The 14,274-nt window shown below is 42.6% G+C and overlaps 1 protein-coding gene across 5 annotated transcripts in view; it reads left to right on the top strand.

Moving 5' to 3' along the window:
* The window catches only part of LOC140493698 (ras association domain-containing protein 8-like), a 77,974-nt gene that overhangs the window by 53,354 nt on the left and 10,346 nt on the right, over positions 1 to 14,274 (top strand). For all 5 annotated transcript variants that reach the window (XM_072592444.1, XM_072592443.1, XM_072592442.1 and 2 more), the window contains one exon: positions 11,460 to 11,615. In XM_072592444.1, coding sequence (XP_072448545.1) covers positions 11,489 to 11,615 — 127 coding nt within the window. In that variant the 5' untranslated portion in view covers positions 11,460 to 11,488. The remainder of the gene's footprint in view (positions 1 to 11,459; positions 11,616 to 14,274) is intronic.

The following is a 14,274-nucleotide window of genomic DNA, read 5'->3' as shown; positions in this document are numbered from 1 at the left end:
CTGTGGAGCAAGCTCCAAGGCCAAATCTGGTTGACTTTTCCATTTCCTTGTGCTTTTCCTGGAATGAAAACGAGAATCTACATTTTAAACTAACTGACCAAAGATTCAGAGACAGGAGGAGATAAAAGGCAAGTGTAACACTGAATGATAATAATCTTGAATGTGCTGCCTGAAAGTACAGTAAAAGCACATTGAATAGTAATTTCAGAATGGAAACTGGATAATGACTTGAAGTGAAACACACTCATGGTTTTTGAGGTCAAACAGGGAGGCACAGTAGGTGACCCTGACTCTGCTGGGATGGGAATTTCAGGATTTTGACAGTAGACACTGGTTGCTTCAGTATTTTACAAATTGTTCTGTGATCATCACCTTTTGACCTTACATCCATTAACCTTTTTCCTCCTCTTAAGATGTTAAAGGAAAGGTTATGTATGAGCAAGCTTTTGCTCACCTGGCTGAATATCTCCTTATTTAACTTGTTAGAAGTGAATTAATTGGCCAAATAATTTGTTTTTAGTGATACTGAATAAGGGCTGCTATTGTTTCAGATTCTGGGATGTACTGTCCTGCTCCTTGGATAATGGTCATTGAATCTTTTAAATCGAAGACAAGATATGGCCACAGCTTAGTGGCAGTAATGCAATAACTGGAGTACTCCCTCGCTGTTCATGTCTGACAGCGTGGTATTTGCTGACTGCTCCTCTCCGACAGTACCAACCCTCCGACAGCACCGCTCTGAGAGAGGGCTGGCCTAGATTCTGGGGTGGAACTTGAAATCGCTATCTCCCGACTAAGAGAAACTGTGCTTCCCAGAGAGTCCCATGGCTGAAACTGTCTACCCATTTACCAACAGCTTCTACTTGTAATTGTGATTGATGAAGGGCCTGCACATAATTCCCAAAGTTTGGAATCTATTTTCTGTGTAATGTTATTTACTACCCAAACTAAAAGAATTTAATTGTCTTTGGACTTTTTACACCAGTGTGAAGCATGAACCCTGATAAAGCAGTGACTCCTCTGACTGTGCAAAACCAGCTGTGATCTAATAGTATTTAAAATTTAAGCCATCCTAATCCTGAAGCCTTCCTCAGTTTTCAGGTTTCACCGATACTGGATAGCAGCAGTCTGTTATCAATGTGATAATGTTTACATGGGATTCTGTGAAATGATTGGTCAGTGATTATGCAACTTACCCACTTTAAACAGTGTATACACACTGAAGTGACAAACCTCTGATCTCCAATAATAATATCGTGGAATACTAAAAATTTAGCTTTCTCTCTTCTTGGCCCCCACCTCACTGTCCTATTGAATAGCAAAACAAAAATCTCATGAAAGAATTCAAGAAGCTTCAAATACTTCTCCAGCTTCAAGGCAAATTTGCATTTACAGAGCACCTTTCACAACTGATGGTGACGTGATATTAAATGCTTTGGAATTGTAGTCACTGCTGTCATTTTTAAAAAAAAAGTCATTGTTGTGATGCGGCTGTTGCTGGTTGGGCCAGCATTTGTTGCCCAACCCTTTGAAGTGGTGTTTTGCAGTCTATATAGTATAGGTAAACCTGTAGTGTTGGTAGAGATAGGATTTCCAAGTCTTTAGCTTGATGACAATGAAGGAACAATCGTATAATTTAAGTCAAGTCATGGTTTAATTTGGAGAGGAATTTGAGAGTTGTGGTGTGCCTGCTGTCCTTGACCTTCTAAATAGTAGAAGCCACTGATCTGGAAGATGTCATTGAAGGGGGCCTTAGTTAGCCATCCAGGAAGTTTGTGCACCGCAAGCTCCCCCAAACAGCAAAATGATTAGTGAGCAGCTGAAATGTTTTAATGCAGTTGATTAAGAGGCACATATTCTCCCGAGGCATGTAAAAATAACAGAAAAGACACATATTGGTCAGAATGCCAGGTAGAAAACCCTGGTCATCTTCAAAATAGCAGTTATGGAATCTTTTGTGTCTGCCTGACAGGGTAGAAAGGTCTTGTATTAATGTCTCAATTGAAAGATGGACTCTCCAAACACCCACATCTTTGTGGAAAGAAATAAGTGACAGTGATAAATGAGAATGAAATATCTGTTGATTCTCAACTGGTTTCGGTTTTGTAACATATGCACCCTGTAATGGAAAGCATGTATTCATCCGGCTTGGATAAGGCAGCTTAACCTGTTTGGTTTGGAATTTGGAGCATTCTGCTCAAATGCCGATGGCATTTTCTCAATTGCTGTCTTCCCACAGACTGGGCGACTCTACTCCAATTGTCTCAGCTCCAAACAACAGCTTGTTGCCTCCTCAGTACAGATCAAGAACTGGTCTAATGCTGTTTGGTTAGATATCATTTTTGATATCCTTCAGAAGCAAAAAAACACCCCAATTTCCCTTACAGTAATAAAAGATAGAAACTACAGTTAAGGAAGGAGAAAAAAAATCACAATAATACAGCAGGAATCCATTCAGCCCATCATGCCTATACTTCTTTGGAAGGACATCCCAATTAGTTCCATTACCCATAACACTAAGAATGATGTAGAAATTATTGACTTATATTTGAAGGATTATTGAATGTGAGTCATTAACCACCCTTTTTAGGAAGTGCATTCCAACTCATAAACTTAGCCAGAGTGCCAAGAGGGTGCGGTGGGGTGGGGGAGCTTGAGGAAGCAGAGTGATCTGAATTGGACGTGAGAGAAGGTGATGACTACACCAGGTTCTGGTCACCTCCATGAGCCAGCCAGAGCAATGATGATTTATTCTTTGTTGCGGCCTTGAGCTGAACTGAGAATGGAGTGACAGGACAAAGTAAATATTGGTAAATAGCAAGGTGGAATGAGTATTTGTACAATAATTTACAGTAAAAGTTAATGATTTCCTGGTTATCACTCATGTTGGGTTAATGGTCTACACACTTTATTTGTGTGAAAACAGTTTAAGCACAGGTTCTCACAAGCTGCTGTTTCAGGATTGGGAGGCATAGCTGTGTTTGTTATATAGAGGTCTTTTTGTGTCCGGTCCTGTGTTAGTCAGGGTCACACAGAGCTCCAAGCAGGTCAGAGAACATTCCACAAGATAGACATATAACAGGTGGATGCTGTTATGATCTTAAGGGGCAGGAATGTTGAGAGGCACACTCTGACTGGACTGCTTTAACGGGCCAACAGTAAGAACCTATATTTTTAAAGAAGACCTTTTTTAAATTTTAACAGTTCCCTTGCAGGCAAGTTATTAGGTAAACTTTTGATATTTTTCATTATTCAGAAACCTATCTAACTCAGCAAACACCTCAATATTTAACTGTTAAAGTCATACAAGGTACTCTTGCAAATTGATCAGCTTTCTAAAATGTTATACTACTTCTTTCCTGTCTCCTTTGTCAAATCTTTGGTCATCTCTCTCTCCCTCGTACTCTCTCTCGTTTTCTTGTTCCCTGCTCATCATTTATTTCTCACTATCGCATTCCTTTCCCTCATACCTCTCTCCCATCCTTCACTGTCATTCTCTTGATTGCATGTTCTTTCTCTTCTCTCATCCCCCTGCCCCCTCAATCTTTCACTCCCTTCCTTGTGTTACTGCTTCTTTTGGTTGCACTCTTTTCTCCCTCTCCACTTCTGACTTTCACGTTTTGATCGTGGCACAGTGGCTCAGTAGTTAGCATTGCAGCCTCATGGCGCCAGGGACCCAGGTTCAATTCCAGCCTCGGGCGACTGTCGGTGTGGAGTTTGCACATTCTCCCCGTGTCTGTGTGGGTTTCCTCCCACAATCCAAAGATGTGGAGGTCAGGTGAATTGGCCGTGCTAAATTGCCGAAAGTGTTAGGTGCGTTAGTCGGAGGGAGATGGGTCTGGGTCGGTTGCTCTTCGCAGGGTCGGTGTGGACTTGTTGGGCCGAAGGGCTTGTTTCCGTATTGTAGGGAATCTAATCTAATCTCGTGCTTGCTCGCTCTGTGTCTCCCCCTCTACCATCTTCCTTTCTCCGATTTCCATTGCTCTCTGTCTCCTCTCTGTCTCCTTGCTTACGTTTTTATAACTGGGGGAAATAGCACATTGTTATCATAGTTCCTACCTGGCAGGGATGTTTTTCATTGAGTGTTGAGATTGATGAGCAGGGTCAGATTCACATTAACGCACCTAGTGGTTAACTGACTGTGACACCAGCGCTTCTGTAACTTGTGAAGCCATATTTTTAAGCCAATTTTGTTGGAGTTAGTCTGACCATGTAGATTAGAGAAACAAATTACATTTTGACTTTTCACAATTGCAGGACATTCCAAAGCAGCCTGTCAAGTGTGTTTGTATCACCATCAAGGCCAATATTCAATACCCATCCCTATTTGTCCTTAAGAACTAGTGAGCCAACCAGGGCCTAGGTTAGTGGGTTACATTAGGGCCCAATTACAGAGGCCTAGGACTCCAGGGAGCCTGCTGTGCTCTGGTCAGGGGCGTGTAGGGTCACTCTGCTTGGACAAAAGGGCTGATCGCCCAAGCTAGGAGTGACAGCTTGGCCAATACTTTCTGTACCTGCTCTTGAACACACGCATGTTACTGTTAGGGAGTGGCTTTTAGTACCTTGACCCAGCAACTGAAGAAATGGCAATCTGTTGTCCCAATTTTAATGAGAGGATTGCTTTGGTAATCAAGCCCCATGTGCTGTCCCAAGAATGTGAAGGTTTTATTTAATCACCAAAATTGTAATTTTTTTTTCTCTCATGTACTACTATCCAGATTAAAGAGACATCCAGCAGGCCTCTTTAATTAGCTCAAAAATAACTCTTTTATTAGAAGAAAACTTATTCATGCAGTAAGTGGAAAAACTGATCAAGTCGGTGACTATGTGCAACTAAACTAAATCCCCTTAATTTCTAGTAAATACATTGACATGATGGACAAGCCAACACAATAAGGCTTTGCAGAGATTATATGGGCTTTTAAAAAAGATGAGGGAGAGGGAAAGAAAACACTGCCAGCCAAGAGTCCAAACATAAAGGATGAAATGGAAAGTTCAATTTATCTCCTCTCAGTGACATTGACTGCCTAAGGATCAATGAGATCTTCAAATCAAATTTCATTTCCGATGAGATTCCATTAGAAATCTTGACATTCGACTTTATCATTATCCCACAATATTTTTGTGAAAAGAGAGAGCTTTGTAGTTTGTTTTGACTTAGATTTTCTGCTCCTTTTCAGGAGTGTCGGAATCTAGCCTTTACAGTGTGGACGTCAGTCTTCAACTGACACCCCACAGGTGTAGTGGAAAACACAGTGACTATAGTTGAGACTGTGTTGCTAACCTCTTCCAAACCAGCTTGTCCAGCAATTTAAATAATAAAGCCCACTTCTTAACTCTCTTGAAAGCTTTACCTGCCTACTTTCCCCAAAGTTTTGTAAACGGGTGAACCACAATGTATTTTAATTTATTGACTTTTCAGTTCTGAGAAATTACATGATGAACCCATTGCAACCTAGAAATTGTCTAAATCCTTGGCTCACTTTTAACTTGCTTCATATGGAATGAGACTTGGAGGGGGAAATGCAGCTGATACTGATGTTCCCATGCATTTGCTATTGAGGTAGAGGTTGCAGCTATGACAGGTACTGTTGAACGAGACTTTGCAAATTGCTGCAATGCATTTTGTAGATGGTGCACACTGCTGCCATTGTTTGCCAGCAATGTGTGGAGTGAATGTGAATGGGGAGTGGGCTGCTTTGACCGGGATGTTGTCATGATTGTTAAGTGTTGTTGAGCTGATTTCACTTCTGTAAACACAGGCTGGCTCAGAGTCATAGAGAAGATATATAACACAGAAACAGACCCTTCGGTCCAACTCATCCACGCCGATCAGATGTGTCAAATAAATTTAGTCCCATTTGCCAGTGCTTGGCCTATATCCCTCCGAATCGTTCCTATTTATGTACCCAATCCAGATGTCTTTTAAATGTTGTAATTGTACCAGCCTCCACCACTTTCTCTGGCAACTCGTTTCATACACTCCCCACCCTCTGCATGAAACAGTTGCCCCTTAGGTCCCTTTTTAAATCTTTCCCCTCTCACCCTAAACCTGTGCCCTCTAGTTCTGGACTTCCCCACCCTAGGGGGAAAAAACCTTGTCTATTTACCCTATCCATGCCCCTCATGATTTTATAAACCTCTATAAGATCACCTCTCAGCTTCTGATGCTTCAGGGAAAACAACCCCAGCTTATTCAACCTCTCTCTATAGCTCGAACCCTCCAACCCTGGCAACATCCTTGTAAGTCTTTTCTGAATCCTTTCAAGTTTCACAACATACTACTTATAAGATGGAGGCCAGAATTGCATGCAATATTCCAAAAGTGGCCTAACCAATGTCCTGTACAGCTACAAAAAGACCTCCTAACTCCTGTACTCAATACCCTGACCAATAAAGGAAAGCATACCAAACGCCGCCTTCATTATCCTATCTACCTGAGATTTCACTTTCAAGGAGCTATGAATCTGCACTCCAATGTTTTTTTGTTCAGCAACTTTGTTCAGAGTTGAACGTCTTGTAACATTGGAACGACACAGTGGCTGAAGGCAAAGTCAGTAGTGGTAATCACTCACTAATAAGTGTGATTGTCCATTGAGGAACATCCGTGTCACTGTTACAAGTTCTGTGGGTCCTTAATTTTGGCAAGGCAAATCAGGGCAGGTCTTATACACTTAATGATAACGTCCTTGGGGTGCTGGTTCATAGTTCCTTGAAAGGGGAGTCACAGTTAGACAGGATAATGAAGAAGGCATTTGGTACACTTGCCCTTAATTGTCAATGCATTGAGTATAGGAATTGGGAGTTCGAGTTGTGGATATACAGGACATTAGATAGGCCACTTTTGGAATACTGTGTTCAATTCTGGTCTCCCTGCTATAGGAAAGGTGTTGTGAAACTTGAAAGGGTTCAGAAAAGATTTGTAAGAATGTTGCCAGGGTTGGAGGATTTGAGCTGTAGGGAGAGGCTGAAGAGGTTACGGGTATTAGCCCTGGAGCATTGGAGGCTGTGGGGTGACCTTTATAGAGGTTTACAAAATCATAAGGAGGCGCATAGGGTAAATAACCAAAGTCTTTTCCCAGAGTAGGGGAGTCCAAAACTAGAGGGTATAGATTTAAGATGAGTGGTGAAAGATATAAAAGGCGCAACAATTTCACACAGCGGGTGGTGTGTGTATGGAACCAACTGCCAGAGGAAGTGGTGGAGGCCGGTACAATTACAGCATTTAAAAGGTATCTAGATGGGGGCATGAAAAGGAAGGGTTTAGAGGGATATGGGCCAATATGGGGCCAGATTCATTTTAGGATATCTGGTCAGCATGGATGAGTTGGACCTAAAAGGTCTGTATGTCTCTCTAACTCTATGATAAGCCCAATCCTACAGCAGCATCTCCCAACACACATTTGGACAGCTTTCTCAGAAGTAGAATTGGTCCTGGTCCTTGAGGTCACTGTCATTCGTTTCTCTGGTTCCTTTTCTGTGCTACTTCTTGCTAACGGGTATTCTTGACAAATTGAGTTCCTTCATTCGGAGGCTCCTTCTTAGTCGGTTTCTTCTCAATGACAGTCTCCCACACATTGACATCGATGTTGCATTTCTTGAGTGCAGCCTTCATAAAGTCTTTGCGATAATTCTTTTGTCCTCCTCGTATTCAAGTGCCTTCCTTGAGCTGGGTAAAGATGAGTTGCTAAACATCTCAAAGCAAGCAATTGGCTGAAAAAGACAGCAAGGGAAGCAGATTTACTTCTGTTATCACTTACACTTTGTAAAAAGCTGAATAAAATAAGTACCGGAGATATCATTAGTTATGTCACCAGTGACAATGCTTCAAAATTGTGGTTGTAAGGGGTTTGGCATGTCTGGTATTTGTTGACGATGCTATCAATATATAACTCTTGTTTACCTTCTCGCAAGTCTGATTAGTAGATTCCTTCCTCTGTCACTCCTGCACCAGTTTCCACATGAGACATCACAAGTACATTTTGTGGTTTCACGGGTCATTTGATTTGTTTGCCTCCCTTGTGGAATGTTCTGGTTAATCACTAGCCCCAAGTTCTATTCTGCCAGTTGGTAAGTTAAACGTGAGCTGTAAGTTTATGTTTTGCCACAGCAGTTATGTTAAAAATGAAGTCACCACTGATTCTTGTGGGTCTGGGGCCATGCATTGTGTCCAGAATTGTACAGTTCCCATCACTAATCTCTGCTAAGCGTATTTGAATGTTTTGATGCAGAACAATGCCCTTCAAACTTTGTTTCTTTTTCAAGATTTATTCCATTCACTTAGGTTACCAAAACAGAATTCGGTTTCTATGTCACAAAACAAATTGTCCTAAGTTTCCTATTTAGAAGGCAAGAACATGAGTCTCCATTCAGTCCTCAGGCTTGTTCTGCCATTGGATTAGATGCATGTGAACTCCATGCACCTGGCTTTGTTCCATTGACCCCTGACATACTTCCCCCCCCCCCCCCCCAAAAAAAAATCAGTTTATTTAATTTTAAAATGTTCAGTTGATGGTGCTGTCTTGAACTGCTGCTGTACATGTGGTTAAGGTATATCCATAGTTGGTGTTAGAGGGAATTCCACGATTTTGGCCCAGTCAGGATGGTAAATTGCTTAAAGGAGAACTTACAGTTGTAGATGTTCTCAAATATTGGTTCTCCTCATCCTTCTGGCAGGTGGAGGTTTGGCAATTTGAAAACGTCATAGTTCATGTCAAAGGATCTTTCTAGCTTGTTGCAGTGCATCTTGTAGATGTTGTACAGTGGCAGAAATGGGTGGCACGGTGGCTCAGTGGTTAGCACTGCTGCCTCACAGCACCAGGGTCCCAGGTTCAATTCCAGCCTCGGATGACTGTGCCTGCGTGGGTTTTCTCTGGGCGCTCCAGTTTCCTCCCACAGTCCAAAGATGTGCAAGGTTAGGTGAATTGGCCATGCTAAATTGCCCATAGTTTTAGGTGCATCATTCAGAGAGGAATGGGTTGCTCTTCAGAGGGTGGGTGTGGATTTGTTGGGCCGAATGGCCTGTTTCCACACTGTAGGGAATCTAATCTAATGTGCTCTAAGAATGGAGAAAGTGAATAGGCTGCCAGTCAAGGTGCTTTGTTCTTGCTGTTGAGTCTCTTGAAAGTTATTGGAACTGCAGTCATCCAGGAAAATGGCAAACATTCCATCCCGCTCAGGACTTTGTGCCATCTGACAGTTTGGGAGAGGGTCAGTAATGAGGAGGAGTGTTGCATTGTGAGAGGGCAATACTGAAGGAGCACTGCGCTGGTGCAGGGGGAGCACTGCGCTGGTGCAGGGGGAGCACTGCGCTGGTGCAGGGGGAGCACTGCACCCTCAGAGGTTTGAAACTGTTGCATATCTTATTCCTTTACACAGAATCACCAATCTCTCTCAGGACGAGGAAACAATGTGTAGGGTATATTTGTTTGGTGATTCATGCTAATACAGGAGTATCTCGTTGTTATGAAGATGTTTTAACTTGAAAATGGTAATTTAGAAGATCATTAACTGGACATATTTCCATATCTTTTGGCCTCTTTAGAAAGAACACTTTGCATAGCAAAGGAGGCAGGGAAACTTTGCATTTTCAAAAAACACAAGCTGCTCGACTGGAATCACCTATACTTTCAGGAGCGATCACACCATCCTGCTTGTGTTTGTCTGGGTGAGAGTACAACAATTTTCCCAATTAGAGACCGACTTGGCTGGAGCAGCAACCTTTGCCCTGCCTCCTTTTTCACTGAAATCCGACTCATCGTCCGCTGAGTTGAAGCCTCACTTAAAAAGCGCTCATCCGCAGAGGTGGAGAGTTTCTAGAGGAGAATGTGAAATCTTGTCACCACAGAAAAATGAATTCAGCCAGTCATAACTGATCCAGGGAGATGTCCTTAGCCCAAGACCCTGCAATTTATTGGTTGACTGGGTTTCTATGACAATGTCCCATCCCTAGAGTCCCGAAGCAGTCATTGGTCACCCAACCAATAGTTCCATGTCTTCACAGCCATTTAGGAAGCAGATTCTTCATTGGCTGATTAGATGCAAGTCTGACAGATCTTGTTCCCATTTTCCCTACTTTTAAAACTGATTCCTTCCTTCCTTTTTTTTTTTCCTTTTTTTCCCTTTTTTTTTCCTTTTTTTTTTCCTTTTTCCTTCCCTTCCATTCCTTTTCCTTCCGTTTCGTGGAGAAAAACCTTCAATTCCTGGAGTCTCCGGATCAATCTGAAAGGAAAGGAAGCCGCCACCTCAGTGGTTTGTATAAAGAGCATAGATAGCATGGGCACTGTCAAATGGGGTTTAGTGTCCGGTGTGAGACAGTCCCATTGGAAGCATGAAAATGTGCCAGGTGGGATTTTGCAGCCAAAGGGATGTGAAAAGAAGTGTGTGATTGTGTAAAATCAGTCCTTGCCATCTTGTTAGAAATAAACCTTGGCTTCCAAACACAAACTTTCACTGTTGCCGGAATCTAAGAAGGTGCATGTTCCCGTGAGTTATCTACTGTGTTGACATATGGAGTCAAACTGACATCATAATATTTGGTACTCTGGTGTGATACTGAGAGGTATCATTGACACCTCTGTCTCAACTTCCAGTTCTGGTTTACTAGGTCCTCAATACTGCACAGAAGCAATTAATTAGATTTGTAGCTCAGAAAGAGACTTGTTAACCCATCATGTCTATGCCAGTTCTTTGACCGAGCTGTCTAATTAATCCCACTTTCTTGCTCTTTCCCTATAGCTATGTAATTTTTTTTTCCATCTTCAAGCATTTAGTCAATTCCCCTTTTAAAGTTTGCTAATGAATCTACTTCCACCGCCCTCTTGGGCATTTCTGATCTCAACGACTTGCTACAGTAAGAAATACTCATTCTTTCCCTGGTGTTTGTTAAACAATGATCTGAAATGGCTCTTGTTTTGGAGTGGATACAATCCCTCCTCTTAATCCCAGTAACTAATGAGCTTTTCATCTTCTGCCTCTCACTAGTTGTCCAGTGACTGAGAGAGGATTGTACAAATGAATTTCTCTTTCTTTATGCCTCAAGGTGATCCCAAGATGGAAACCATCTTGCTCTTGATCAGAGCCTGAGGCTTATGGTGATTGGCCCAAGGCATTGAGCAGTCTATTCCATTTAAACTAGTTCATTTTCTGCAACACAGCAGTATCCAAACCTTCATTTTTGCCAGTTTATGTTTCTAAAATTAGATATCTATTCCTTTTGTTTGATATATAATACTTCTGTTATGTGCCTTGGGATGTTTTATTTATTTTAATGGCACTATATAAATTGTTGATTTCATCATCCATTCCGACATATTCGAACAATGATGTGGCACTCTATAACAGCATTGAGTCAATGGAAAGACAAAAACTGCAGGTTAAATGGGACATGTTTTATGGCCATGTTTTGTGTCATTGTCTTGTTTTGTATATTGAAGTGGCACCTTGTCTCTGTGTTTCAGAACTGTCTCCATACTGACCAGGTCACTCGATGCCAGCAACGAGTTGTTCGGTGATGGAGCTAAAGGTTTGGGTGGATGGAGTACAGCGAGTAGTGTGTGGAGTCACTGAGGAGACAACCTGTCAGGAAGTTGTGATTGCACTGGCACAGGCCATAGGTGAGTGCCCAGACGAATGGAACGGGATGAAAAGTGGGAATAGGAATGTGATGGTGAAATGGAATGGGGGTATAAAGTAATGTGGAAGGTGACAGAGTAATGGGAATGGGGCAGGGGCATAGAATGGGATGAATTTTGACTCCGATGAGACAATGGGTGGAAGACTAGAATTAGTTGAGACAGTGATTGTCATTGACAGTGCAAAATACTTTCCTTCAGGTAATAAACAAGCCAGAGTAATTGAGTCTGATGTTAGAATGAGGGTCAAGATTAGAATAGGAAAGCACAGCGGGTTAGGCAGCATCCGAGGAGCCGAAACATCGACGTTTCAGGCAAAAGCCCTCTGATGTTAGAATGGCCAAGGCTGAAGCAGGTCAGGGGTGAGATGGATTGTAATGTGGTTACTGGGTCCTACAGGGTGTAAGTGAGGGATGGACAACAATTTGAGAATTGAGAAGATTGGCCCCTTGATCCTGAGTTTAATTGTTCCATCATTGACCTGTCTGTAGATATCCCTTGAATTCCCTCCCTACACGGTGGCTCAGTGGTTAGCACTGCTGCCTCATAGCGTCAGGGATCCAGGTTTGATTCCAGGTCTGTGTGGAGTTTGCACATTCTCCCTGTGTCTGCATGGGTTTCCTCCAGGTGCTCTGGTTTCCTCCCACAGTCCAAAGATGTGCGGGTTAGGTGAATTGACCATTCTAAATTGCCCGTAGTGTTAGGTGCATTAGTCAGGGGGATATTGGCCTGGGTGAGTTACTCTTCGGAGAGTCGGCGTGGACTTGTTGGGCCAAAGGGCCTGTTTCCACGCTGCAGAGAATCTAATCTAATCCACACCTCTCTCCTCGTTTGAGATGCTCTTAGAAGCCTCTCTCTTTGAGAGCTTTTGTCACTTCCCCTAATAACTACTGATGTGAGTCTTTGACAATGCTGCACTTAAGCACCATATCACCATGTGTTAAAGATGCAAAAGGCAAGATGTTGTTTCAACTGGGTATTGTTTCATGTGGTTCCTGGAAATGTGCACCATTATTTAAAATGGTGAGAATTCTTTCCATTGTAAATGGTGAGAAAATTCCTTCCATTTAGGGTTAGGGCTTGGCCAGTGCAGGAGACAGGTCAGTGTGGGACAGAGGTCAGTGTGGGACAGAGGTCATTAACTTCATCCATTCACATGTTTACTGAGTCTTGGGCATCACCAATGTCCTCCATCTGCATTCACATCATGGTTTTACTGTGATTGTCCAGGTTACACGTTCATTTCACTTTACAGTTGGAGACCAGGCCAGCTAAAGTCTTGACCACCAATCTTAGAGCAATTAATGTCAGCGATGCTGAAGAGGCAGAGATCTCGGAGGATTGTAGAGCAGGAGAGGTTTACAGAGGTAGTAAGGGGTAAATGTTAATCCGCTACTTGGTAAATGTAGAGAGATCAGCACAATTTTGCAATTCTGACTGCAACAGTAGCTATTGGATGTGCCCAAAGCAGTGACCAATCCGTGTCAGTGGCCCTGTTCTTTATGTCATGTTGTGTCCTTGAGAAATGAAAATGAATCTTGTGGCTGACCATCCTGATTGTAACTGTGTGATGTCCACTCCCCCCAGTAACCTCACTGATTGAAGCTGGCAGTAATTGGGGGTAGCACAATTTGCACTTCACGGATTACATGATGTTGTTCTGTGAATCTTCTCACAGGTCAATGGAGCTTTTTGCCTGTACTGGCACAAAGCCATTGGCTAGGAGAGTGATAAGATTGAGAAAGTCACAGACAGGCATTTGTGCTCAAGAGCTTCCTAAAGGTTCCTGTCATGAGGGAGTTAGAAAAAATTACTAAACTTTCTAAGATCTTTACTCATTCTAAGGATGGGAGTGTTACTGGCAAAGTCAGCTTTCCTGTTCTGGTTACCCTGAAAGGTCCTGGTTTTAGTACAGACAACTTGCTAGGTCACTTCAGATTCGGTTGTGTTGGTGTGGCACTGGAGTCACATATAATCTCAGACCAGATAAGGGGAGCAGCTCTCCTTCCAAAAGAGACATGAGGGGAATCGGTTGAGTTTTTGTGGTAATCTGGCAGCTTCATGATCACTTGGTTTTTCTTTACTTGGAGCAGCTCTCCCAAGCTATTCTGAATGCAAATTCTCAAACTGCCCTGGTGGGATTTGAATTTTGGCTCTCTGGGTTACCACTCCAGTACTTTAGCCCCTGCTGAATCAGTCTGTCCCTCATTTGCCTGCACTGATCCCTGCTCTACTGAGAACCTTTTTATTGACCAGCTTCTCTGACAGGTTCAAGAAAGTAGGGACTGCTAACAAGTCCAAAATGAAATTTTTGGAGAGCAGGAGTCCGGTTGAAGGGATGTGTCTCTGATCAACACTACTACTACAAGTTGCTCTGCAACCATTTAAAGGCTTGGTGTTGTATTAATAGCTGAGGGTAGTTCTGATTTGGAGGAGCTGGTGTTGGACTGGTGTGTACAAAGTTAAACATCACACAACACCAGGTTATAGTCCAACAGGTTTATTGGAAGCACCAGCTTTTGGAGCGCTGCTCCTTCAGGTGGTTATGGACTGTAAGATCATACAACACACAGAATTTATAGCACAAGGTTAGAGGGTCATATAGTGATATGTTTGAAGAAACCTGGATTGTCTTTCATCC

Source organism: Chiloscyllium punctatum, chromosome 22, assembly GCF_047496795.1.
Source record: "Chiloscyllium punctatum isolate Juve2018m chromosome 22, sChiPun1.3, whole genome shotgun sequence".
Classification (NCBI taxonomy): Eukaryota; Metazoa; Chordata; class Chondrichthyes; order Orectolobiformes; family Hemiscylliidae; genus Chiloscyllium; species Chiloscyllium punctatum.
Note: the sequence above shows the minus strand (reverse complement) of the source record. Positions and strands in the feature narration are given on the sequence as shown.